Source organism: Phocoena sinus, chromosome 2, assembly GCF_008692025.1.
Source record: "Phocoena sinus isolate mPhoSin1 chromosome 2, mPhoSin1.pri, whole genome shotgun sequence".
Taxonomy (NCBI): Eukaryota; Metazoa; Chordata; class Mammalia; order Artiodactyla; family Phocoenidae; genus Phocoena; species Phocoena sinus.
Window position 1 is genome coordinate 33,033,122 of NC_045764.1, and position 25,965 is coordinate 33,059,086.

General features: G+C 41.7%; 2 protein-coding genes across 10 annotated transcripts in view; one reads left to right on the forward strand and one right to left on the reverse strand.

Annotated features, from left to right (window-relative positions):
• The window catches only part of LOC116747437 (5-formyltetrahydrofolate cyclo-ligase), a 279,548-nt gene that overhangs the window by 216,658 nt on the left and 36,925 nt on the right, over positions 1-25,965 (reverse strand). For 2 of the 9 annotated variants that reach the window (XM_032619586.1, XM_032619633.1), the window contains exon 3: positions 10,947-11,735. The exons of 6 other annotated variants lie outside the window; for them this stretch is intronic. In XM_032619586.1, the coding sequence (XP_032475477.1) occupies positions 11,503-11,735 (233 nt within the window). In that variant the 3' untranslated portion in view covers positions 10,947-11,502. Of the gene's footprint in view, positions 1-10,946; positions 11,736-17,461; positions 17,512-25,965 lie in introns of those variants that run through there. One more of the 9 variants, XM_032619618.1, reaches the window with a different exon arrangement.
• LOC116747430 (riboflavin kinase-like) lies at positions 1,920-3,927 on the forward strand. Its single transcript, XM_032619576.1, has one exon. It carries the CDS (start codon positions 2,346-2,348, stop codon positions 2,985-2,987), a length of 642 nt encoding a protein of 213 aa, XP_032475467.1. The 5' UTR covers positions 1,920-2,345; the 3' UTR covers positions 2,988-3,927.

Here is a 25,965-nt window from a genome sequence, read left to right on the forward strand (position 1 = left end):
ATAAACTCAAAATGGATTAAAGACCTAAATGTAAGGCCAGACACCATCAAACTCTTAGAGGAAAACATAGGCAGAACACTCTATGACATAAATCACAGCAAGATCCTTTATGACCCACCTCCTAGAGAAATGGAAATAAAAACAAAAATAAACAAATGGGGCCTAATGAAACTTAAAAGCTTTTGCACAGAAAAGGAAACCATAAACAAGATGAAAAGACAACCCTCAGAATGGGAGAAAATATTTGCAAATGAAGCAACTGACAAAGGATTAATCTCCAAAACATACAAGCAACTCATGCAGCTCAATATCAAAAACAAACAAACAACCCAATCCATAAATTGGCAGAAGACCTAAATAGACATTTCTCCAAAGAATATATACAGATTGCCAACAAACACATAAAAGAATGTTCAACATCATTAATCATTAGAGAAATGCAAATCAAAACTACAATGAGATATCATCTCACACCGGTCAGGATGGCCATCATCAAAAAATCTACAAACAATAAATGCTGGAGAGGGTGTGGAGAAAAGGGAACCCTCTTGCACTGTTGGTGGGAATGAAAGTTGATACAGCCACTATGGAGAACAGTATGGGGGTTCCTTAAAAAACTAAAAATAGAACTACCATACGACCCAGCAAACCCACTACTGGGCAGATACCCTGAGAAAACCATAATTCAAAAAGAGTCATGTACCAAAATGTTCATTGCAGCTCTATTTACAGTAGCCAGGACACGGAAGCAACCTAAGTGTCCATCATCAGATGAATGGATAAAGAAGATGTGGCACATATATACAATGGAATATTACTCAGCCATATAAAGGAATGAAATTGAGTTATTTGTAGTGAGGCGGATGGACCTAGAGACTGTCATACAGAGTGAAGTAAGTCAGAAAGAGAAAAACAAATACCATATGCTAACACATATATATGGAATCTAAAAAAAAATGGTCAGAAGAACCTAGGGGCAAGATGGGAATAAAGATGCAGAACTGCTAGAGAATGGACTTGAGGATACGGGGAGGGGAAAGGGCAAGCTGAGACAAAGTGAGAGAGTGGCATGCACATATATACACTACCAAACGTAAAATAGATAGCTAGTGGGAAGCAGCTGCATAGCACAGAGAGATCAGCTCGGTGTTTTGTGACCACCTAGAGTGCTGGGATAGGGAGGGTGGGAGGGAGGGAGATGCAAGAGGCAAGAGATATGGGGACATATGTATATGTATAACTGATTCACTTTGTTATAAAGCAGAAACTGACACACCACTGTAAAGCTATTATACTCTAATAAAGATGTTAAAAAAAAAAAAAAAAAGACTCCACGCTTCCATAGCATGAAGCACAGGTTCGATCCCTGGTCGGGGAACTAAGATCCCGCATTGCCCGCCGTGCAGCCCCAAAAAATAAATAATAAATAAATTAAAAAGAAAAAAAAAGATCCACAGGCAATCGATAAGTCACTTTCGAGAACAGTTTGGTTCCTCATTGAGATCTCCCATTCCTGAACTACGTGCTGTTAACACAGCTCTCTTATTCTAGATGCATTCTAATAGCCAACTGTATAATGATCTAATCTAGCTCTTACCCAGAATAAGGGATTCTGATGTAACTAGAATTATTGGTCTAGAAGAAATGAGGTGTGTGTGTGTGTGTGTGTGTATGTGTGTGTGTTGAGAGAGAAAGAGGGAGAAAGAGATAAGAAGGGAGGTTGTAATAAAGTTATAAAGGGTCCTAGATGCTAGCCAGGGGTTTACATTTTATTCTTTGTGCAACAGAGAACCATCAAAAGCTGTTAAGCAGGCAAGCGATATAAGTAGAGTTATATATTTTACGACGATAACGCATGGAAGCATGGAGGATGGAGTGGAGGATGTGCCTCGCCACACCACTATCTCCATTGTCCACTGGGAGTAGCATTGGCTACCTTACCTTCTTGTTAGATGTGAGGAACAGCAAATATTTAGGACTTATAGGATCTATCTATTCTCCAGCATCAACGTCCACAAATATCCAACCCAGATCTTCAGAATAATATAGTACTCGTTCTCTTTTCATGAGAGGAAATAACAAACACTTTTTACATTTCAATCCTAAAGAGATTATTTCTCAGTGATAAACCAGATGTTCACCATTTCTAATAGTGAACTCCTCGGGGTCTGATTCACCACTGAAACAATTGTTTGCTTCTTAAGTATACTTTTTAAACATATCATTTTAAGACTAGAAGTATAGGTAGGGACTTCCGAGGTCGCCGGCGTTCCGGAGCCCAGACGCAGCCTCTGAGTCTGAGCAGCTGACCGAAAAGGTCAGCTGCGTGAGGGTCTCGCCGGGGCATGTCGTCCGTGCCGCTCGGCCCGTCGTACGCCTGTGCGCTCGCCCCGCCGGCCGGCCTGCGGAGCTCCCGCCCGTGTCCCCCAGCGGGTCCGGGAGGTCCTGGCACCGCCTCGATGGCGGCTCCGCCGGACGCGCAGAGTGGACCGCAGCCCGCACCCCAAGCTGACGGCGTCATGAGGCACCTGCCCTACTTCTGCCGCAGCCAGGTGGTGCGGGGCTTCGGTCGCAGCTCCAAGCAGCTGGGCATCCCTACAGCTAACTTTCCTGAACAAGTAATAGATAATCTTCCAGCTGATGTATCCACTGGCATTTACCATGGTTGGGTCAGTGTTGGAAGTGGAGACGTCCATAAGACGGTGATGAGCACAGGATGGAACCCATACTACAAGAATACGAAAAAGTCCATGGAAACTCGTATCATGCATACTTTCAAAGAGGACTTCTATGGGGAACTTCTCAATGTGGCCGTCGTCGGCTACCTCAGACCAGAAAAGAACTTTGATTCTTTAGAGTCACTTATTTCAGCAATTCAAGGTGATATTGAGGAAGCTAAGAAACGACTAGATTTACCAGAACATTTGAAACTCAAAGAAGACAATTTCTTCCAGGTTCCTAAAAGCAAAATAATGAATGGCCACTGATGGAAAAGCATCTTATTTATTCATTCACTGTTTTCTAATATTTTACTGCTCATAACTCTACAGCCTCATCCTGGTTATATTTTAAAAATCAAACATTTTCCTACAGCTGTGAATTAAACAGTACAATGTAGTTACCATATTATGTTCCAACTGTTCAATTAAACCCATCATGTTACAGTACTAAAAAGGTTCATTTTAAAAATCAAGATTCTTTTTTACGTAATATGCTGATTAAAATGTACACTTGAAAGGTCTTAAGTGTTTTTTAATGGAAATGAAATATATATAAATATGGGTAACAGGCAATTCACTAGTTTGAGATGAGAACTATAATTCTCATGGTAAAATTTTAGCATGCATGTACTGTGTAGCATGCTCTGCTAATCAGAAGGCTTATGAAAGTAACTATGTTAAGCAGAGGTTTGACAGTTTATTACAAACCTAAGGGGAAAAATCCAGACTTCGTATTTTTGATATTTTGTGCATTTATATATTATTATAGACATAAAGACTTGTGAAATTTCATTTCAATTAGTCATTTCCTTTAAGGGCTCAAATCATTGTACTGGGTTCCATTTTTGTTACAGCTGCCTCAGTTCTAATTGGTCTAGACTCTCTATTAGTTTTTTTGTTTTTCTTTTAAAACAGTAAAATGAGTGTTTTTCGAATCTCTAGGTCTCATTTTTGTGTTGTATAACACTTCCCTCTTTAAGAGTAGATATTCTTCAACATTTTTCTTAACCTTTGTTTTCTGTAAACAACTGTGTGTCAGTTTTTCCATTTAGAATATCCAACTCTACATTTACAAAATGTAGAGTTTCATCTGCGTCTGTATCTGCCATCCCATCCCTTCACTATATGAAGAGTGATTAAGTGCATATCTCTTGCATTTTAGAAAAAACACCCAAAACTTCATCTGTAGGTTTCCTCAAAGTTTAAATGAACACCTAGCAGTTCATTTATATATACCAGTTTCTTAAACAACACAAAATACTTGTTTCCCCCCTAGGGAAACTATTTAAGAGCCAACTAAACTATGAAATACAAAGTTATTTGTTTTTAATGTAATTATATGTTCCTGAGCAAATGCAAACTCTTGTAGCTGTGTGAGCACAATGTAATTTAAGGCTAAAGAGTGCTATCTAGAAGGTAATTTTAAAGATAACCCATTATAAAACCATTTTCCCCTAATCTGCATAAATGAGAGAACTGATTTTAACAAAACTGTTTATATAATATTTAGAAAAACATCTAAAGCTAATGTTGGAGAAGGGGGAAGCAGGAATAAATTCAGTTGGATTGTTTTGACTTTTTGGTGTATGAATTTACGGCAAACAATGTAGTATGTGTCTTTTTCATTTCTTATTTATAGAAATACTTAGAAAATGTAATTTCATGTTAGAAATCCTATACTTGAAAGAAGCCCCAATTATCAGTGGTTCTATGAAACAAAGTTAAAAACAAACATGGAAGGTGTTAAAAAGATGTGTTTCTTTGAGTAGCTTGCGACTGATTATATCCTCATTAAGTGTGAAATTTCCTTGATACTGTCACCTTACATTTTGTTAAATAACTATTGTTTTTGAAAAACCTATAGTGTGTGGTTTAGGACTTAGTTAATAGTGTCTACAATTTTTTAAGTTTTATATTAAGTGTTTATATAAGAAATTGCAGTAGGGCCACTTTTGATTAGTCAGTGTTTTCAGGCCTTGAAATAAATCTTGATCAAGTGAAAAAAAAAAGTATAGGTAGGATATTTACGGGACACATATAAGAAAAACAGCTGCAACTGGGGGGTGGGCAGAGGTATGAAATGCAAAGAGAATTGAGGGACTTAAAAAGTGCTCCTCGTCTTTTATTTAGGCTCAGAAGTCCTCTGATGCACCCAAACAGTGGATACTGATCAGCCAGGCGAAGTCTCAGAGGAAAAGAACCGAAAGAAAGGCATCTGCTGTTTCCTAGGTGACAGGGTTCTTTAAGGCATTCTGTTTGTCAAGGACTAACTTAGAGAAATTATTTCTCCTAGTACTCAAAACACTGTGGGCAAGAGAACAGCCCCAAAAGAGCACTCAGAAGACAAGGAGACCAGTATTGGGACACAGGGGACCAGCGAGATGAAAGGGTCATAGGAGGTCGGATACAAACATGTGGTCAACAAGAGCCAAGGAGAGGAGGGGCGGATGAAGTCAGTGCCCTGCAGCTCAGGCCACCTCTTAATGGAGGGACCAGAGAACCAAACCCTCTACCCATCCAGCTGGGAGGACATGTTCTTAGAGCAGTGGTCTCCAAACAGGGTGACACGCCCCAGGGAGTGGGCAAGGTGAACAACCGGGGCTTGGGAAGAAATTAGAATCTCTAGTTATATTTATTTTTTATCTTTAAAAGACAAGGAATTAAGTTTTGCTGAAGCTTAAAACATAGACTGACATCGGCCCCTCACTCTGCCAGCACATCAGAAGGCCCCATGTCCAGTTAGTATGCAAGCCAGAAAATAGCTATTGGATACTGTGAAAGGAAGTGTTTCGTTCCTTTCAGCACACTGAGACGTACTGTGTTATTTTAATATTTCCAGGCACATGGATTTATGTGTTACATTATGTAGTTTTTACTAAACCAATCCTCTTAAAATGGAAAAGTGGCTTAAAAAGTTTCTTGCAAAGAAACAATAGCACAAAGATAATTCGAATAATGCAAACACAAGTGAGCAACAACAGCCGATATACTTCTGCTACGGGTAAAAGCTATTCATCAGCCATATGACAAGGAAAAAGAACAGTGAGATTTGCCAGGAAGTGAGCCGCCAAACTTGAAATGATCACAAAGATATTTTGTATCAGGGATCTGTGCTCATCATAGTAATGATGAACCTCACTCTTCAAATATATATTGAAAAGTGTGAAGCCATCGTGGTTAGCAGAAGCTATGGGTCCAGAAGATGAAGACAGACCTCCATAATGTTTTCAGTAATATTTAATATCATGAATTACTAACTAATATACTTTAAACAATGTTCCCTAAATATAATCCTAAATGTTTATGTCTTTTTTCTTCCTTAATAGTAAAAACCCAAAATGTAGCATACCATGTAGAAAACACTTGTTCTTCCTGCCATGGAAATATGGATGAAGTACTCATAAAACAATTTAGGGGTAAAAATATCTGGGCACATTTGTCAAGATATACTATTGGATACCATGTAGAAAGCACTGCTGGGACTTCCTTGGTGGTCCAGTGGTTAAGACTCTGCACTTCCACTGCAGGGGGCCTGGGCTCGATCCCTGGTCAGGGAACTAGATCCCACATGCATGCCGTAACTAAGAGTTTGCATGCCACAACTAAGGAGCCCAGAAGCCACAACTAAGGAGCCCAGAAGCCACAACTAAGGAGCCCAGATGTGACAACTAAGGAGACTGCCTGCTTGGACTAAGACCTGGTGCAACCAAATAAATACACACTAAAAAAAAAAAAAGATGAGTTTTGCACTTTTTTTTACACAAAGGTTGAGTGTTCAAAACTTTTTGACTTTTCTATGATTATAAATGGCCACCAGTAAATTGCTACCTAAGCAAATATCTCCCCGCATTCCACACCTCCACACCAAATACATCTCATTTGAATCTTCAGGGTAAAAGTCATATATCATCTAAGACACAGAAAGGAGCTTTCTTCAGAAAGAAACATGATATGGAGAGAGCATACTGAAAACGGTTATTTGGCAATATTTTCATCATTATATGATTATGTTGCGATAAACTATGCTTGACACCTATAAACACTTTCGTATCTGCACAACTAAAAAACTTGGAAGCAGAATTTTTCTAACTCAGTTTAAAATCTTTCAAGGAGTTTCGATAAGTTTAAAACCCATTTACTAACAAAGTAAATGTGCAGGATCTTCTGATTGATATGCAAGAATAATCCACCTCAAGAATATGGATACTTACTCGCCCAATTGCAACTTTTTAAAAAATTTGCAAAACTGACAGAACTGCAAATTTTAGGGTAAGGGCAGTACTGCTTCCATGTGGATCTGCTTATTTCTGGAAGGCATCTTTTTCAGCTATAGAAGCCCTTAAAACCAAATACTAAAATAAACTGAAATTAGAACCAGACTTTTGAATCATTCAAAAGGGGTTAAAATAAGGTTTTCAAAAATAGTAAATTTCCAAAAAACGTCCATCACGTTGCTCTCCTTTATAGAAATTGAGTACATTATATTATAAATTATAGATATAACTGTTTCAATGATCTCATCTTTTCCTTTTATGTGTATGTTTCCTAACATACATAACTATTATTTAAAAAGAAATTTGCCACTTATTTTTTTAACATCTTTATTGGAGTATAATTGCTTTACAATGGTGTGTTAGTTTCTGCTGTATAACAAAGTGAATCATCTATACATATACATATGTCCCCATATCTCCTCCCTCTTCTGCCTCCCTCCCACTCTCCCTATCCCACCCCTCTAGGTGGTCACAGAGCACGGAGCTGATCTCCCTCTACTATCGCCCATCTCTGGAGCTTGCTTAGGTGGTGTTCTGCCTTCTGTGGGCACACTGGGATGGAATCCCCTCACCTCATGCACGCCGAAACAAAGGTCTTTCGTCTCTCTGGCAGTTCCAAACTTTTTCCCCGGACTCCCTCCCAGCTAGCTGTGGCGCACTAGCCCCCTTCAGGCTGTGTTCACGCCGCCAACCCCAGTCCTCTCCCTGGGATCCACCAAAGCCTGAGCCTCAGCTCCCAGCCCCACCCGTCCCGGCGGCTGAGCAGACAAGCCTCTCGGGCTGGTGAGTGCTGGTCGGCACTGATCCTCTGTGCGGGAATCTCTCCGCTTTGCCCTCTGCACCCCTGTTGCTGTGCTCTCCTCCGCGGCTCTGAAGCTTCCCCACTCTGCCACCCGCAGTCTCCACCCGTGAAGGGGCTTCCTAGTGTGTGGAAACCTTTCCTCCTTCACAGCTCCCTCCCACTGGTGCAGGTCTTGTCCCTATCCTTTTGTCTCTGTTTTTTTTCTTTTGCTCTACCCAGGTATGTGGGGATTTTCTTGCCTTTTGGGAAGTCTGATGTCTTCTGCCAGCGTTCAGTAGTTGTTCTGTAGTTGTTCCGCATGTAGATGTATTTTTGATGTATTTATGAGGAGGAAGGTGATCTCCACATCTCAGTCCTCCGCCATTTTGAACATCTCTCCACTTATTTTTAAGCACATAAATAAACATATATTTGGGGCAGGGGTTTGCAGGGATTAGAGATCACCCTTAAAGGGCAGAAGGCCTAAGACTGCCTGGACATAGGAGGAAAGATGACCACAAAGATGCAAAGAAGAAATGTATTAACAAGGCCAAACAGCACAGATAATGCAACACACACATATGGACTGGCCAAGGAAGGAATTGCAACTGCAGTAATAGAAAATGTGTTCCAGAATAATCCAACCCTGAGATGATGCTGAAAGGAGAGAATCTCAGCAGCAAACAGCAACCAACGTAAAAACCGGCAAGGTCACCACACACTCAGGGCAACAAACACATTGGTTCATTCCTTCATCAAGGATCTATTGGCCATTCATTTTGTGCTAGGGACTGTGACAGGTACTGGAGTAAACCATGAACTTGGCAGAAAATCTTCCTTTGAGGAGGTGACAGGCAAGTGGAGGAAATAAGCATGTTAACTTATGACTAAATGCAATGTGATTAACTGAATTTCAATGATCTCTGAACGGAAAAAAAAAAACAAAAAGAGAACTGGGACCAGAAACCAATAAGCTTCTGCACCATGTCACCCATGCCTAGATATAAGACACAGTTATCCATCTCTTACTTAGTAGAATTCTGTAATTAGTGTACTGTTCTTACTGATATCTGTTAGATGAACTAAAGTTAATGGTTTACTTTCTGGTTAAATTAAGCACAGTTTTATGGAATAGGCAATTATAGACATACATATATTTCCAACTCCCCAATACTAAGGATTGTTCTGTTCAGATCTCGTTGCGATTTCTCTTCTGCCTGGACTGTCCCCTCACCTAAGACCACCATCATTCTTCTTTCATGTTGGCTCTCTTCCTGAGTTCGAGGCGGCCTTGTTCTCAGCCTCTGCTTGTGTCATCATCACCTGCACCATCAGGGCTTTTTCCCCTTTCCTATACCCTCTGCGCAATGACCACTGCCCATTAATGGTCACTAGGGAAAGGTCCTCTTTCCAGGCGAGGGACCCTGCAGCCCTCGGGCTTTCCTGAATCTCAGCCCCTGGGTCTTCTGGCCAGTTGATTCTGTGTTCTGTTTGCACTTGAGGAGCTGGGGAGGGGCTTTTCAATGCTCTCCTTTGCCAGAAGAACAACACAGATTAAGTTCTAACGTGTTAAAGTTCTAAAGTTTCCAGACCTGCAGCCATCCAGGAATTTTACTGCTTAACCACTTCAGACCAACAGCCATGTCAGCTATGTTAACTTTCACCTTAACCTTATGGTTGAAGTAACCCTTAAGATTTCTCACCAGTACAGTAATGTGGCTTCACAGCTTGTAGAAATTCTGTCTCCCTCCCATTTCTCACTGTATATACTATATTGTGAACGTTTGATTTTAGCCCAATTGACATTTTTTAAGTGTTTTTACTTCTGTGCATAAAACACCAAATCATATGGTATTATGAACAGGGATGCGTGTTTCAAATGAAACACATGTGAATGTATTCAACTAACTCATTCAAAAAAAATTCTCATTGTCATACTAGATAGTCAAAATCTGAATCAGCACTTCTCCATTCAGACTGGCCACACATCCAGAGTTCAACGGCCACATGTAGTGCTTATGCTGGCCAGTTCTAGAAAACCGATTTGTTCATGTGGATGAGAGTATCAAATGAGGAGAGACACAGGTCATTAAATAAATTGTTTCTTCACAAACTAGAAAATATGTTTCTGGAGTCGAAAACAATGCCGAAGAAGTAAAGTCTTTCCTCCAAACTAACAAGTATTAATTTCTAAGCTAAATAATTTTATGTCAACATAAATTACAATTAGCAATCTAATAAATTCTAGTACCTTGGATTTTTAAAAAAATTATCTAACACCCACCATTGTCTGTGTGTCTACCGAAAGTGGGAAGTATAAAGATTATCCCTGTTCTTTGGCACTCACAGTCTGGTGAAGGGGTAGACATGGCCGTTAATATTTGACATGTAGGACAATGTGATAAGGAGGACAATGACCAGGGCCACTTAAACAAGTGAAGGAACACAGGAAGACTTCACAGAAGAGGTGACATTGGAGCTGAGTCTTGAAGGATAAACAGGAGTCTTCCAAATGAACAAAAGAGGAAAGAGCACTGCAGCCAGAGGAAAAGCACACTTACAAGGCACAAAGGGCAGAAGAAGCTGGCAGTGTTTAGGGAGCTATGTGAACGTTTGCATAAGTTGTACAGAAGAAGAATACGGGGAGAAGAGAGGCTAGAAAGAGACAAGTAGGGGTCCTTCATGATCAGGTTCATGTTTGCTAAGATCACTTTGACTGTAGTTTGAGAAATAAAATGAACAGGACCAGACTGAAGGCAAGGAAGCCACTGGCTGAGGCTCTTGCCCAGTTCAGCTTAGAGATGCTGAGAGACTGGACAAAAGGCACGACAGGGCGAGGAGAGAAGGGAACAGATATAAGAGGGTTTCCAGAAGCAGAATCAACAGGACCTGGTGAGAGGTAGGATGTGGGGTGTGAGTGAGAGAGCAGGACCCAGGAAGCCCCCTGGGTCTCTGGTTATAACCAAATCTTCCCCCCACAAAATTCCCTTTCCCTGGCTGTGATGGCATCTGCCAACCTTCAGCCCAAATTTCATTTCCAAAGCAGATACCACCCATAAACAGAAATAATTTCTAACTTACAGGATATCAGATCTTAAACTTGTAAGTGACTGACACACAGAACAGCAGAGATGGAAACAAATCGGCCGAAATTAAAATATTTAAATCATAAAAGGTTTCAGTCCTTTAACCATCAAAAGCTACAAACTGTCAGACATAAAATTTCAGGTTGAGTAAGTGAAGCCATGATGAAAGGGTATAATATTCCTGGAGAACTTTGTACACAAAGCAAACACCAATAAATCATTTAATAATTGCTGAATCTCCATATGTGTGCCAGACTGACCCAGGCCCATGACAGGACTTAATGAAAGTGTCCACTACAGATGAGTTTATTTTCCCCTCACACTCTGAGTTGGAGCATAGTGCCTCATAAATATTTAACTTAAACTATAAAACAGAAAGATCAACCTGGGACATTAATAGCAGAAAGTTAAGCTGAAAATCATATGGTGATAGCCTCCGTTTTAATCAATGTTCTATTACACACACTGCTATCGAGTTTTTAAAATGGTTTCATGTTCGGTATCTGACAACTACACTGAAAACACTACGGCCCTTATTCACATTGTTGTGCAATTTCCACTAATTTCTGACAAGGGAAAATACACATGTTTGGCTTTTCTCTGGCACAAAACCTTGATTATTTGGCTGTGGTCATCAGGATTTAAGATGCTGAGAAGTCTTCGTAAAGTACTTCATCTACCTTCATGTCATTTTCATCCACGGGGACCTGAAGGCAAATCTGCTCTTTGAAAGCCAAGGCCAGGGTGTAGGGCCTCACATCCTGGGACTGCAGACAGCGCTTCAGGTAGGCATCGTAGTAGCCCTTGCCCCGCCCCAAACGGTTGCCGTGTTTGTCAAACCCAAGACCCGGCATGAAGATGAGATCAAGTCCCCCTGCGGAAATGAGGAATAAAGTTACGAAGGTTAATGGTGTCTGGAAAAGACTGATCGCTTCCAGATCTGGTTTTTGTTTTTTAATGACATCATTTTCTCTGATTTTTAAAGAAATACATGATCACTCTAGAAAAATCCCAACAGTAAAGAGCTGGACAAAGAAAGAAGTAAAAATTACTCAGCAACTAGTAAGTCCGTCATCCATCCCCTAGCCGTTCTTTCATGTATACCTGTACAAAAATGCCAGATTCCCAGGCCCCGTCCACACCTAGTTAAAGAGAATCTCCAGGGATAGGGCCTAAGAATTCCTTTTTCTCTAATTTTCTTTCTTTAAGCATACAGCTGACCCTACATATTGTCCCAGGACACTGACAACTGAAGGAGTGGGAGAGGGTCAGAAAGAAGCCAGAAAAGACGGAGCTATTCTCAAAGTCGATGAGCAGAAGGAGGGTTAGCTGTTAAGAGAGCCAAGCTTACCCTCTTCATTTCCCCTCTTACTGGAGAGGGAAGGCCGGGTTGTCCTGCTTCCCTGGATTCATGTGAGAGCAACCTTCGACCCACTCAGGAACATTCCAAAGGTACAAGATGGGGACCCATAATTGGTCCTCTGGCTGGAACTCTCCCAGGGAACACAGGGACCAGAACTGGCCATGGCATCATCAGGGCAGAGCAGGCTGCTGGAGCTCAAGGTAGAAGGCAGGGTCTTGAAAGTTATAAAAAGCTGACCACAGTGAAAGGTGTGATGAATGCTATAAAGGTCACGAGGATGTCCATGGATTTTGTGTGGTCCAGGGAACGGTCCTCCAGCCCCTGGCAGGGAGCAGGAAGCACCAGCACTACTCAAGAGGCACATCGCTTACGCAACGCAGCAGTCTGTCTGTAGCCTTCCTGTACTGAGCCTTGGCCTTTTGAGGGCTGTCCTGGAGGCTTCTGGGTGACCTACAGCTTAGCAAGGGCTAACCACTCATGCAGCATTGCTGGCAAGGACATACCAGGGTTGGAAGCCATGTCTCTGGAACAGGGTGTTCAGAGTAGAGGTATTCAGACTGCCAGCTAGGCTGGCCCCCACTGTAGCAGCTGTTACGACTCCCTGCAGAGCCGTGAGGTGAACTCAGCTTCTCTCCGGCTCCCAGCACACACCTGTAATCCCTTGCCTGCAAAAATCTGGCAGAGCACGCCTCAGATTACAGTCCTGACCTTCTCATGGAAACCTGCTCGCCTACTCCAATCCAAACTTGCTAAGAGGCCCTGGTCTCTGACTTTCAACTTTCCTCCCTGTCCCCTGCCCTGCTCATCTCTCTTGGGAATAATGGTGGCTTGTGCACTTGACTTTGCTTCCTCCAAGTCCTCCTGATGTTGCCAGAGCACTCTTGGGCTTAAAGTTCAGCTCCGTCATTATACCCAGAACACACACGCACACAGCTTTTCCTAGGTTTCTTGTGTCTTCACAGTGCGGCAAAGGTGCTTTGTAAAGTCCTCTGGGGGATACACAGATACATCCCTGCCCTTCAGGAGACGGAGTTCAGTTAACATAAAAAATGCACACGTGTATCATCCATTCCAACGTAAGGCAGCAGTGCCTGCCAATTGCCCAAAAAGCGTTAGGGACAAGAAGTCCTAGAGACTTCAGCAGAGGGACAGCGACATGGCTGGGTGGTCAGGGAAGGATCCATGGGCAACTTTGACTTGACCTAGGTTTTTAAGAATGTGCCAGAGTTGGATCTGAGTGTATTTCAGAAACCAAGCGAAGGGGTTTCCCTGGTGGCACAGTGGTTGAGACTCCGCCTGCCAAATAGGGGACATGGGTTCGTGCCCCAGTCCAGGAAGATCCCACATGCCGCGGAGTAGCTGGGCCCGTGAACCATGGCTGCTGAGCCTGCGCGTCCGGAGCCTGTGCTCCGTAACGGGAGAGGCCACAACAGTGAGAGGCCTGCATACCGCAAAAAAAAAAAAAAAAAGAAAAAGAAACCAAGGGAAGAATGGCAGGAGCAGATGATGAGGAGGGAATAGGGCAGAAGGACCAGGCTGAGGAGTAGCAGAGGCATGTGGAGTTCGTCAGGTAGGGGCAAAAAGATTTAGGAGTTAAAGGCAAAGAGACCCCTACAACCCAAAAACAAGTAACCCAATTAAAAAAATGGATGAAAGACTTGAATAGACATTTATGCAAAGAAGACCAAAAAATGACCAAAAGGTATATGAAAAGATGCTCAACATCATTAAATCATCAGAGAAATGCAAGTTAACACCTACATGAGACATCACCTCACACCTATTAAGACAGCTGTATTTTTAAAAAACAGAAAACAATAAATGTTGGCGAGGATGTGGAGAAATTGGAATATTTGTGCATTGTTGCTGGGAATATAATCACATCTCTGAGTATTTACCCAAAAGAACTGAAGTCAGGGTATTGAAGAGATCCTTGTACTCCCATGTTCACTACAGCATTATTCACAATAGCCAAGAGTTGTTAATAACCTAAATGTCCATCAACAGGTAACTGGATAAACAAAATGTGGTACATACAATGCAATATTATTCAACCATGAAAAAAAGGAAAATCTGTCATACGCTACAACGTAGAAGTACCTTGAGGACATTAGGTGAAGCAAACTAAGCCAGTTGCAGAAGGACAAATACTGCATGATTCCACTTAGAAGGTATCGAAAAGAGCCAACTCATAGAAGCAGAAAGTAAAATGGTGGTTGCCAGGGGCTGGGGGAAGAAGTAAATGAAGAGTTAAATCTACTGTACAACATTAACAAGCCTGTACCATATATTTTAAAATCTGTTAAGAGGGTGGATCTCATGTTATGTGTTATTTACCATAATTTTTTTTTAAGGCAAAGGTAACAAAAGGACAGCCAGGAAAATTTCCATCAGAGTCAACACACGAGAAAAAGAAAGTAGAATTTCAGAGCATTCACCTGTGGGCAGCTGGCAGACGAGAATGAAGGAAGGAAACACAAAGCTAAGAAAACAATGTTCTCAAATCCCTCGCGTTAGAATTAATGCTGCCCCCTCTATTCCTGCTCCTCTCTGTACTCCGATTATAGCTCTCCCGGAAGTCTACCTTGTACTACAGCTGTTTGTATATGTCTCTGGCTGCCCTACCAGATCGAAAATTTCCTTGAGGACCATAATTTTTTCCAAGTCATTCTCCATGCTTGAATTTTAATAGAATTCTAGGCCAACCTGAAAGATGAGTATATATATATATATATATATATATATATATATATATACATATTTTAATGATTTTGTTTTATGTGGACCATTTTAAAGTCTTTATTGAATTTGTTACAATACTGCTTCTGTTTTATGTTTTTTTTGGTTTTTTGGCCATGAGGCATGTGGGATCTTAGCTCCCCAACCAGGGAGTAAGGTAAGGACAAGACAATATCATTAGATTCAGCAACAAGGGAATCAGCAGGGCAAGGATACTTTAAGTGGGGAGATGGGGACAGATGCTGAGCTGCAGAATCTTCACTGACCAAAAAAAAATGAGGAAAGAGGATTCTACAAAGGCCTTTATTTATTCTTGAGACTGAAAGTCTGTGCTAGGCACTGAGGATTCAGTTCACCTTCACAAAACATTCTTTTTAACTCTGGTCAAGGAGGCAGCAGCTGGGCCACAGACACCTCTTAGGATGCTCTGAATTTAGACTCCCCATCCTGGGTTCTGCGGAAGAATATAATCAGCTCAGCCAGTGGACTATCTTTGCCCTAATACTAAAGAGAAGGCTGAAAACAGTCAGTGTGAGAGCCCAGCAGTTAAAGAGAGCTTTCTAACCCTACTTTCAACATGTCCTATGCAGAGCCTTCTATTTCTTTCTCCTCTCTCTTCTTTCTAAGTTGGGCGTCACGGCCATGTCTCCCACAAAGTCCTCAGGAACTTCATGACTCAGGGACTCCTTCTCCAGGCACCTCTCTGCACTACTGCCAGAGTCCTCAGCTCCACTTGTGATTCTGAAGGTGCCATTTCTCCCAGAAGTCCAACTACTCACCCCACCTCCAGGCACTGCCGGTCCCAATCCATCCTAAAACGTGGCCTTTATCATGACTCCCCATGCCCCAGAACTTTTAGTCACTAACCATCTCTTAAAGACAACATCAAACTGGGTATGCGGAGCCCACTACACTCTCACCCCAGTCACCTCTCCAACAATACCTCCCGTTCAGTTATACTTGGGAGATCCTCGTTAAATGGATGGACTCATCCCATAAGCCCACCCCCCAACTTCCCGCTTTTGCTCTTGTGACGCTATTTTCCATGCCTGTAAGATCCTTCTAATCTTTTTATTAATTTGTCTAATCACAACAGTCCTAACAAACCTCAGTGAAACTTCCATCTAGTCCTCCCTGCCCATGCAGTTCAGTGTGACCAGCTCTTACCCTACACTGCGAGGTGCCCATGGTCCATTAAGTAGGACAAATCCTTTCCCCTACCTCTGGGAGCAGAGTTGTTGTGCTTCCCCAGAGAGATGCTGAGCTCAGTTCTATTTACTATGAAGGGAAGAATGAAAGTAAAAGACAGAATGAGATGTCTTGTGACCATATTTATCTTAGTTCCCTGACTATATTCAAGAAGTTACCAATCCCAGGGCTTCCCTGGTGGCACAGGGGTTAAGAATCCGCCTGCCAGTGCAGGGGACACGGGTTCAAGCCCTGGTCCGGGAAGATCCTACATGCCGTGGAGCAACTAAGCCCGTACGCCACAACTACTGAGCCCATGTGCTGCAACTACTGAAGCCCATGCACCTAGAGCTCATGCTCCGCAACAAGAGAAGCCACCGCAATGAGAAGACCGCGCACCACATAAAAGAGTAGCCCCCACTCACCGCAACTAGAGAAAGCCTGCGTGTAGCAATGAAGACCCAGTGCACCAAAAAATGAATAAAATAAGTAAATTTATTAAAAAATAATAAGTTACCAATCCCACTACTGGGCATATACCCTGAGAAAACCATAATTCAAAAAGATACGTGTACCACAATGTTCACTGCAGCACTATTTACAATAGCCAGGACGTGGAAGCAACCTAAATGTCCATCGACAGATGAATGGATAAGGAAGATGTGGCACATATATACAATGGAATATTACTCAACCATAAAAAGAAATGAAACTGAGTTACTTGTAGTGAGGTAGATGGACCTGAAGTCTGTCATACAGAGTGAAGTAAGTCAGAAAGAGAAAAACAAATACCATACGCTAATGCATGTATATGGAATCTAAAAAAATGGTACTGATGAACCTAGTGGCAGGGCAAGAGTAAAGATGCAGACGTAGAGGACGGACTTGAGGACACAGGAAGGGAAGGGGAAGCTGGGACGAAGTGAGAGAATAGCGTTGACATATATACACTACCAAATGTAAAACAGATAGTTAGTGGGAAGCTGCTGCATAGCACAGGGAGATCAGCTTGATGCTCTGGGACGACCTAGAGGGGTGGGATAGGGAGGGTGGGAGGGAGGTGCAAGAGGGAGGGGTTATGGGGATATATGTATACATATAGCTGATTCACTTTGTTGTACAGCAGAAACTGACACAACACTGTAAAGCAGTTATACTCCAATAAAGATGTTTAAAAAAAAAGAACAAACAGATTATATGAAGGCAGAGCAGGAGCAATAATCTATAAAAATACTAATTGAGCTTAATGCAAAAATGCAAGAAGAGAGCACTTCAATTAAATATCCTTGCATGAAAAAAAAAAAAGTTACCTGTTCAGACCATCCTACGCAGCATCTAACTCTCATCCAAAATCCAGCTTCTGGAAGAGGAGAAGAAAGCAGAGAAGCTAACACTTGTTAAGTCTACAATTTGTCAGACACTATTCTATGCCCCAGCGATAGAAGGATGAATTAAATCAGCTGCTCAGTACATCTACCTGGTGAGGCAGGAGGGCAAGGGTTACTACTCTCCCCTGAAACTTCACAGGTGAAGAAACATACACAGTGCTCAGAGAGGTCAAATTGCTCCTTAAAGGCATTCAGCTTATAAGAAATGAAGCTGAGGGCCAGCTGCCCAGGTGGATCATGATTTGACAGCACACAGTGCTCCTACTGCCAAAAGTACAAGTGGCCTTAGGCAAAGGCACAGAGGAAACATGACCAGGGCAAGCGCCTCAGAGACAGTGCAGCAGAGGGGTGGCGTGTGCGGACTTGGAGACAGGCTACCTGGGTCTGAATCCCAGCACTACCACTTATTAGCTATGAAACATCAGTCAAAACTGCCTTCACCTAAAATGGATAAGCATACTATGCTGTAAAGAGTCTCTAAGCTATTAATACCAAATGTCAACTTAGTCAATTGCTGCATGCATACTCCTTATGCCATGTGGAGACACGGGCGCTTCCGTTAAACAGGCTGATCAAACATGAAGAAGCTGAAACCTGAAAATAAAATACAGAATCAATCATTCTTAATAGCTCTTATGGTAGAACTCTCAAAAATCAATACCATATGCTTTGAATTCATTAATGCCTGCCTCGGAAAGAACAGATTGAAGCACGACCCCCTTGAATCACTTGATAAATGGAAAACTTATAAATGGAATATTTCCTGCCATATCAATAAACAAAGGATGTCACAGTCACCAATGATTGCAGCCCTCCAGCGTGAGCTGGTGAGCCAGGGCTGAAAAGAATACAAGCCATCTAGCAGCCATCAGACTGCAGCCACTCCCTGCGGTGAGCCCTGAGGAAACTCAGGATGTGAAAATAGAGGATACAGCCCCCAGATAGCTGAGGTGCACATCAAAGGAATGATTTCAGTAAGCCCAGACTCTTGCATCTTCCCATACACAAAAAAAGTGCTAATTTTCTTAACTTGAGATATCTGGTTTTCTTTGTTTAACAATAATCTTTTGACATTCCTGACTACCTGCCCTTTGTTGAAAAATTCCTATATATCCTGGCTCCTCCCTCGCCCCCTCGGAGCAGTTTCTAAGAGCTATCTGAGATGCTGCCTCCTGGGCTGCAGTCCTCATTTTGCCCCAAATACAACCTAACTCGCAACTCTCACATTGTGCATTTTGTTTTAAGTCAACACACTCTTCATAGTAGAACAGTAGAGAGCATACAAGCTAGTAAACAAAACCATTTATGTGCTCATAGTCATAAAATATACTCAAGTTCTGATTATATATAAAAATTGGGTTTTCAAAAAATGTCTTTCCCTGCAAATCCATAATGCTCTTAAAGAGTATTCAATGAAACCACCTAACGCAGACAGCTATTTTAAAAAATCTCATTGTAAATGCAGCTCCACTCTTTCTGCTATGTTTGGTCACAATGTATTCTGCCCACTTGGGACTCTCCATATAGAATCAAACACACTATAGTAAAAACCATCTATTAAAGACACGATTATCATACGATTGATATTTCTGTGTTGTTACTATAAGATCCTTTCTTTTAGCACAGGTCCTAACATTCATGTCAAAATACAGGGACTGTATTTGTCACAAGAGCACTGGGACAAGCACCCAACACCATGTGAGGCATCCGTTCCCCTAGGATCCCCAGGTATGACAGGTCACTCCACTAATCAGCTAATGAGGTATTCAGAACGTAAGACAATCTCTGTGTGTCTTATATTTAAAATCTAAGTGTTTCCAAGTTCAAGCTTGTAAACCCTGCAAACACTGACTACGTGTTTAAATGAAGGAAGTAGGAGATGATAGAAATTTAGATTCTTCTAGGTAAAGCTGAGAGCAAAGAAATAAGAAACATGAATAGTATTTGGTGACTTAGCTGCTGAGTATCTTACCAACAACATCCTCCTCCTCCTAACCCAGAGAGCCCTGAAAAACATCGAGGACAACAGGACAGAATTTGAGCTAAGATGGATTATAAAGACTGATCACCCTTTTACCTATAATAAATATTGGTAAACCCCTATAAGAATATCTCAGGAAGGATCCGAAAAAAAAAACAGTAACAGTGGTTGGCTCTGGAGAAAGGAATCAGGGAACAGGATGACTTACTTGGGTGGGAAGGACACTTTACACTTTCACTCTATCCTTTGGACAGTTTGTATTTTTTACCATGTGCCTATATAACCAAATTCTGCTAAAACCTTTTAAAACATGAGCCTTCTAGTGTTTCAAGGACAAGAGCCTTGAAGGCTATATAGCACAGCAATTGAGTGTGCCGGCTTCTAGAGAGACTGCCTGGGTTTGAATCCCCTGACTACCACTTACTAGCTAAGAAACATTAATCAAGTTACTTACTCTCTCTTAATTCTCAGTTTCTCCTCCTTAAGACGGAAATAATACTACTACCTACTTTGATAGTGTGACTAAATAAATAAATAAAGGCAGGTATGTAAAAGCTCTAGTAAATGTTCAATAAGTGTTAGCTGTTATTATACTTAGGGTATGAATAATACTTATTCTCTTTCTGTGAACTCTGAAAGTTAGCTCTTGTTGAATAATCAAAATAGTCCCAGCACTAATACTCCAACAGTTACAGTACGTAGCCCAAACCACCTGTAATGGTGGGTAGACTCTCTATTGCCAACTGTGTGCAGGCAGGCCAGAGATATCCACAAGTGAGTGCCCGAGCCCTGAGCAAAGCAGGGGGCCATGTGGACTCTCTGAAACACGAAGTCTCTGAAATAGATGTCATGGAAAGGATCCCGCCTGTTACAAATGGCCTTTCCCTTTACAGAGATCCTTTGAAAAGAAGCTGTTGGGACTTCCCTGGTGGCGCAGTGGTTAGGAATCTGCCTGCCAATGCAGGGGACACGGGTTCCAGCCCTGGTCCGGGAAGATCCCACATGCTGTGGAGCAACTAAGCCTGTGTGCCACAACTACTGAGCCTGCGCTCTAGAGTCCATCTGCCACAACTACTGAGCCCACATGCTGCAACTACTGAAGCCCACGCGCCTAGAGCCCATGCTCCGCAACAAGAGAAGCCACCACAATGAGAAGCCCACACTCCGCAACGAAGAGTAGCCCCCGCTCGCCGCAACCAGTGAAAGCCCTCACGCAGCAACAAAGACCCAATGCAGCCAAAAATAAATAAATTTATTTCTTTTAAAAAAGTTAGTTATGGGGCTTCCCTGGTGGCGCAGTGGTTGAGTCTGCCTGCCGATGCAGGGGACACGGGTTCGTGCCCCGGTCCGCAAGGATCCCACATGCCGCGGAGCGGCCAGGCCCGTGAGCCATGGCCGCTGAGCCTGCGCGTCCGGAGCCTGTGCTCCGCAACGGGAGAGGCCACAACAGTGACAGGCCCGCATACCGCAAAAAAAAAAAAAAAGTTAGCTATTTCCTTAAGTGCTTTTTATTCTATCATAAGGCTAGCAAGATATATAGGAAATAACTCTATTATGTCAATAGGAAATGATAATTTGATACACATTATTTTCTAAATCATCACCATCACCATAAACAACTACAACTGTCTCCTATATGAGAGAGCAAGTTAGACGCTAAAGACCAAAAAAGTGAAAGTGAAGGTCCCAATACTTTACTATAGGGGCTGGAAAACTATGACCTGTGGGCCAAATCTGGCCTGCTGCCTACTTTTGTAAATAAAGTTTCAACAAACACAGCCATGCTCTGCTTTCATACTAAAAAAGCAGAGCTGAATGGTTGCCACAGACATTGTTTGGCACATAAAGCCCCAAATATTTACTATCTGGTCCTTTACAGAAAAAGTTTGCAAAGCCCTTATTTGGAGCATCTACCATAGGTTAAAAAAGAAAAGAAAACAAAACAAAACTATATTTCAGCTTATCCTATCTCGCCGATATCGACCAAATAAATCTTACTGGAAAAAAAGAATTAAACTGTCTTTATTGCAGATATGCAAAAATGCTTTGCAGGAAATAGATCAACAGCAACAGTAGCTTTATCCAAATGGCATTTTCTAAATGTTTACTTTGGCTCTGAGTGTGGGATACTTTCACCGTTGTTCATAATCAGATGGACCTTCAAAAGTTCAACAAAACTCAGAAGAAATTATAGAACTTCCTACGATTTTTCACTAACCTCAGGCAACCTCTGGTTGTCTGATTTTTCTCATCTGTAAAATGGATAGATGGAAACCTTCAATTTCCCAGATCTCTTTAGATTCAAAGCTTAGTGATTCTGATAATTTTAAGGACAATTCCCTGTATATCTGTGTGACACAATCAATAAATAAATTAAGCCAGTCACAAAAAAGCAAATGCTAAATGATTCCACTTATATGAGGTATCTAAAATAGTCAAATTCACAGAAACAGAAAGTAGAACGGCAGGTGGGAGGGGGAAAGGGGGATTGTTTAATGGACACAATTTCAGTTTTGCAAGATGAAAAGGTTCTGGAGATCTGTTTTACAACAATGTGAATATACTTAACACCACTGAACTTATACGCTTAAAGATGGTTAAGAGGAAAACAAAGGAAAGATCAGCGGCTTCAGAGAGCCAGGCTGAGTCTTCAGGAAAATCAGAACTCCACTGGCAGGTGGGGAAATCACGGAGAACAAGTAGGCAGTATCTTCAAGATTACAGACAGGGGAGAAAGCAAATAGATCTTTTCTGCCACTTAAAAAAACTCGACATAGAATATTCCTAGTTAAGCGGTTTCGTTCCTTATAAAATTTATTACAAAACTGCCCACTCTTCCTACACACTACTAACGATATGTCAGAAGGGACTCCTGAGAGGGCCCTTGTCAGCCAGATCTCTGGGCTGCAAACGAGACCCAGGACTCTGGACACCACAGTTCTACCCCTCCCTAGCCATAGAAAATTGGATTTCCTTCGAAGCTTTTAAAAATCTTTAGAAAGGGTAAAACAAATACGTTCCTTTGTAGTCAAGAAACTGTTCTGTATTTTGATAGTTGTAGTGGTTACACAAATCTATACATGTGACAAAACTGCATAGAAATATGCACACACATACATATAAATGAGTAGATGTTGAAACCTGAATAAGGTTGGTAGATGGTACAAAGTGAATGTCCCATTTTTGACCTTGTACTACACTTGTGTAAGAGATTATTATCAAGGGAAAATGGGTGAAGGCTACTTAGGACCTCTCTGTACTATTTTTTTCAACTTATTATTTCAAAACAATAAACCTTTAGGAAAGCATCACATACTGTGACTTCCACCTCAGAAAGTCTAAAACCATGATACAACCACTATGGAGAACAGTATGGAGGTTCCTTAAAAAACTAAAAATAGAACTACCATATGATCCAGAGATCCCACTCCTGGGTATGTATCTGGAGAAAACCATAATCCGAAGAGATAAATGCACCCAATGTTCACTGCAGCACTATTTACACTAGCCAAGACATGGAAGCAACCTAAGTGTCCATTGACACATGAATGCATAAAGAAGATGTGGTACTTATATACAATGGAATATTACTCAGCCATGAAAAAGAATGAAATAATGCCATCTGCAGCAACATGGATAGACCTAGAGATTATCATACTAAGTGAAGTAAGTCAGAGAGAGAAAGACAAATATCATATGATTATCTCTCATATGTGATATCTAATTTTTTTAAATGATACAAATGAATTTATTTACAAAACAGAAACAGACTTACAGATATCAAAAACACACTTATGGTTACCACAGGGGAAACGTTGGAGGGGAAGGGATAAATCAGAAGCTTGGAATGAACACACACACTATTATATCTGACAGATAATCAACAAAGACCTACTGTATGGCACAGGAAACTCTACTCAATATTCTGCGATACCCTATATGAGAAAAGAATCTAAAAAAGAATGAATATATGTATACGTATAACTGAATCACTTTGCTGTACACCTGAAACTAACACAACATTGTAAATCAACTGTACTCCAATAAAATTTAAAAAAAAAAAGTCTAAAGCCAAACCAGCCCAAATCTACCCTCAATCTTACCTTCGTTTCATTGACCTTAAACTCTAAACATAATCACATTTTCACCAGGTGTCCTGATAGATTCACTTTCTAGCCTTCACAGGCTTGTCCCACGTTTTGAGTCTCTGTACTTTGTGGAAGTCCCACCCCATCTTTAAGACTCAGCCCATGGGTACTTCCTTCACCTTCACACCAATCCACACGGGCTCTCACTCCTCCAAAATCCAGTGAGCGCTGATGTCAGAGGGGTAGGTACTTAGCATATGTACCCTGGAAGCTTCCACCTCTGTGATGAAGATTAAATGGCCCATATTTTTTATATAAGCAGATATTGATAGGGAAGAGTCAGCTGATTAAAGGAAGGCTATTTCTCTGAAACTGTTACTTTGCCTACTTCATAACTTTGTCTAAAGCTGCCCTTAAGTGTTACCCTGGTTTCTTTACCCTGAATTCTCATAAGACAGAATAAAAAAACCATTTTTCTATTACTTGCTGTATTTATTGGAAAAGATTATAGATTCTCGGATAATATTTCCTGACACAGGGGGTACTGAATGATTTATATCATTTCTCTTAAACATAACCAAATAGGCTGTGCAGAGAGTGGAAAGGGAGTTATTCCATTGGCCGTATACAAGTTCTGATGTTATATGTACAGTATGAAGAACAGGACATTCTATCAAAGGTCACTTTCACATCCAATAATTCTACACTCAGGTAACAAAAGCCAACTGTTTTCTGTTCATTTCACCCAATTATTATTATAATCTAGGAATCTAACAGCTTGTTCATAAAAATTTTTTAATATTTACCTACCCAAACAAATGGAAGAGCATCTGCTTCCCTTTCTCCCAAATACAGCTTCTATACTGGACTCTACACATTTTCTTCTCTGTGGTTTTGGTGACAATCTTTTACCAGTCTTTCAGAGAGAGGGTGTTTCAGAAACAGGAACACCCGAGTTTCAGCCTCACTCTGTGTGACTGTGTGACCTTGGACAGGTCATTTCCCATCTACTACACCTGTTCTTTCTTCTGCAAAATCAAAGGACAGGCTTAGATGATCTCCAAAATCTCTTCCAGTTCAAATAATCCCCAGTATGCTAATTAAATGACTAAAGAATATATAAATGTGGGAGACTGGCGACAAAACCTCCACCTCAGACTAATAAATTTATAAAACACTGACATCTGCTGGAAATTGGTGAAACTACTCAGCCCATCCAAAACATAGCAGCCTTTAAAAACCTAGTCTTAGATAACTCACTTTGAAAACATGTTATCAAAGATGCAAGTTTCTTATGAAATTAAGTTTTCTAAAATTTCATTTTATAGAACTTAAAATTTTGAAGGAAATAACTTTAAAATTACTTCAGAAACTTCTGGAACCAGAAGTCTGGTTCAAATAGAACCATTTGGAAATTTGAGCCTATGTTCCTAAGCCTTCCTATATGACAAAAATAACCAACTTGAAAATATAATGGAGGAGGAGCTTCAAGATGGCGGAACAGTAAGACGTGGAGATCACCTTCCTCCCCACAAATACATCAGAAATACACCTACATGTGGAACAACCCCTGCAGAACACCTACTGAGTGCTGGCAGAACTCAGACTTCCCAAAAGGTCTTTTTAAAAAGTTTCATCATGGGGGGCCCTGAACCAAGATGGTGGAGTAAAAGGACGTGCTCTCACTCCCTCTTGCAAGAACACCAGAATCACAACTAGCTGCTGGACAATCATCAACAGGACGACACTGGAACTCACCAAATAAGATACCCCACGTCCAAAGACAAAAGAGAAGCCACAGTGAGACGGTAGGAGGGGCACAATCACAGTAAAATCAAAGCCCATAACTGCTGGGTGGGTGACTCACAGACTGGAGAACACTTATACCAGAGAAGTCCACCCACTGGAGTGAAGGTTCTGAGCCCCACATCAGGCTTCCCAAACTGGGGGTCCGGCAATGGGAGGAGGAATTCCTAGAAAAACAGACTTTGAAGTCTAGTGGGATTTGATTGCAGGACTTTGACAGGACTAGGGGAAACAGAGACTCCACTCTTCAAGGGCACACACAAAGTAGTCTGTGCACACTGGGACCCAGAGGAAGGAGCAGTGACCCCATAAGAGACTGAACCAGACCTACCTGCTAGTGTTGGAGGATCTCCTGCAGAGGCGGGGGGTTGCTGTGGCTCACCGTGGGGACAAGGACACTGGAAGCAGAAGTTCTGGGAAGTACTCCTTGGCGTGAGCCGTCCCAGAGTCCACCATTAGCCCCACCAAAGAGCCCGCGTAGGCTCCAGGGTTGGGTTGCCTCAGGCCAAACAACCAACAGGGATGGAAACCAGCCCCACCCATCAGCAGTC

Excerpts from the sequence above, each read along its gene's own strand:
- LOC116747430 (XM_032619576.1), top strand. The coding sequence starts at position 2,346 with ATGTCGTCCGTGCCGCTCGGCCCGTCGTACGCCTGTGCGCTCGCCCCG.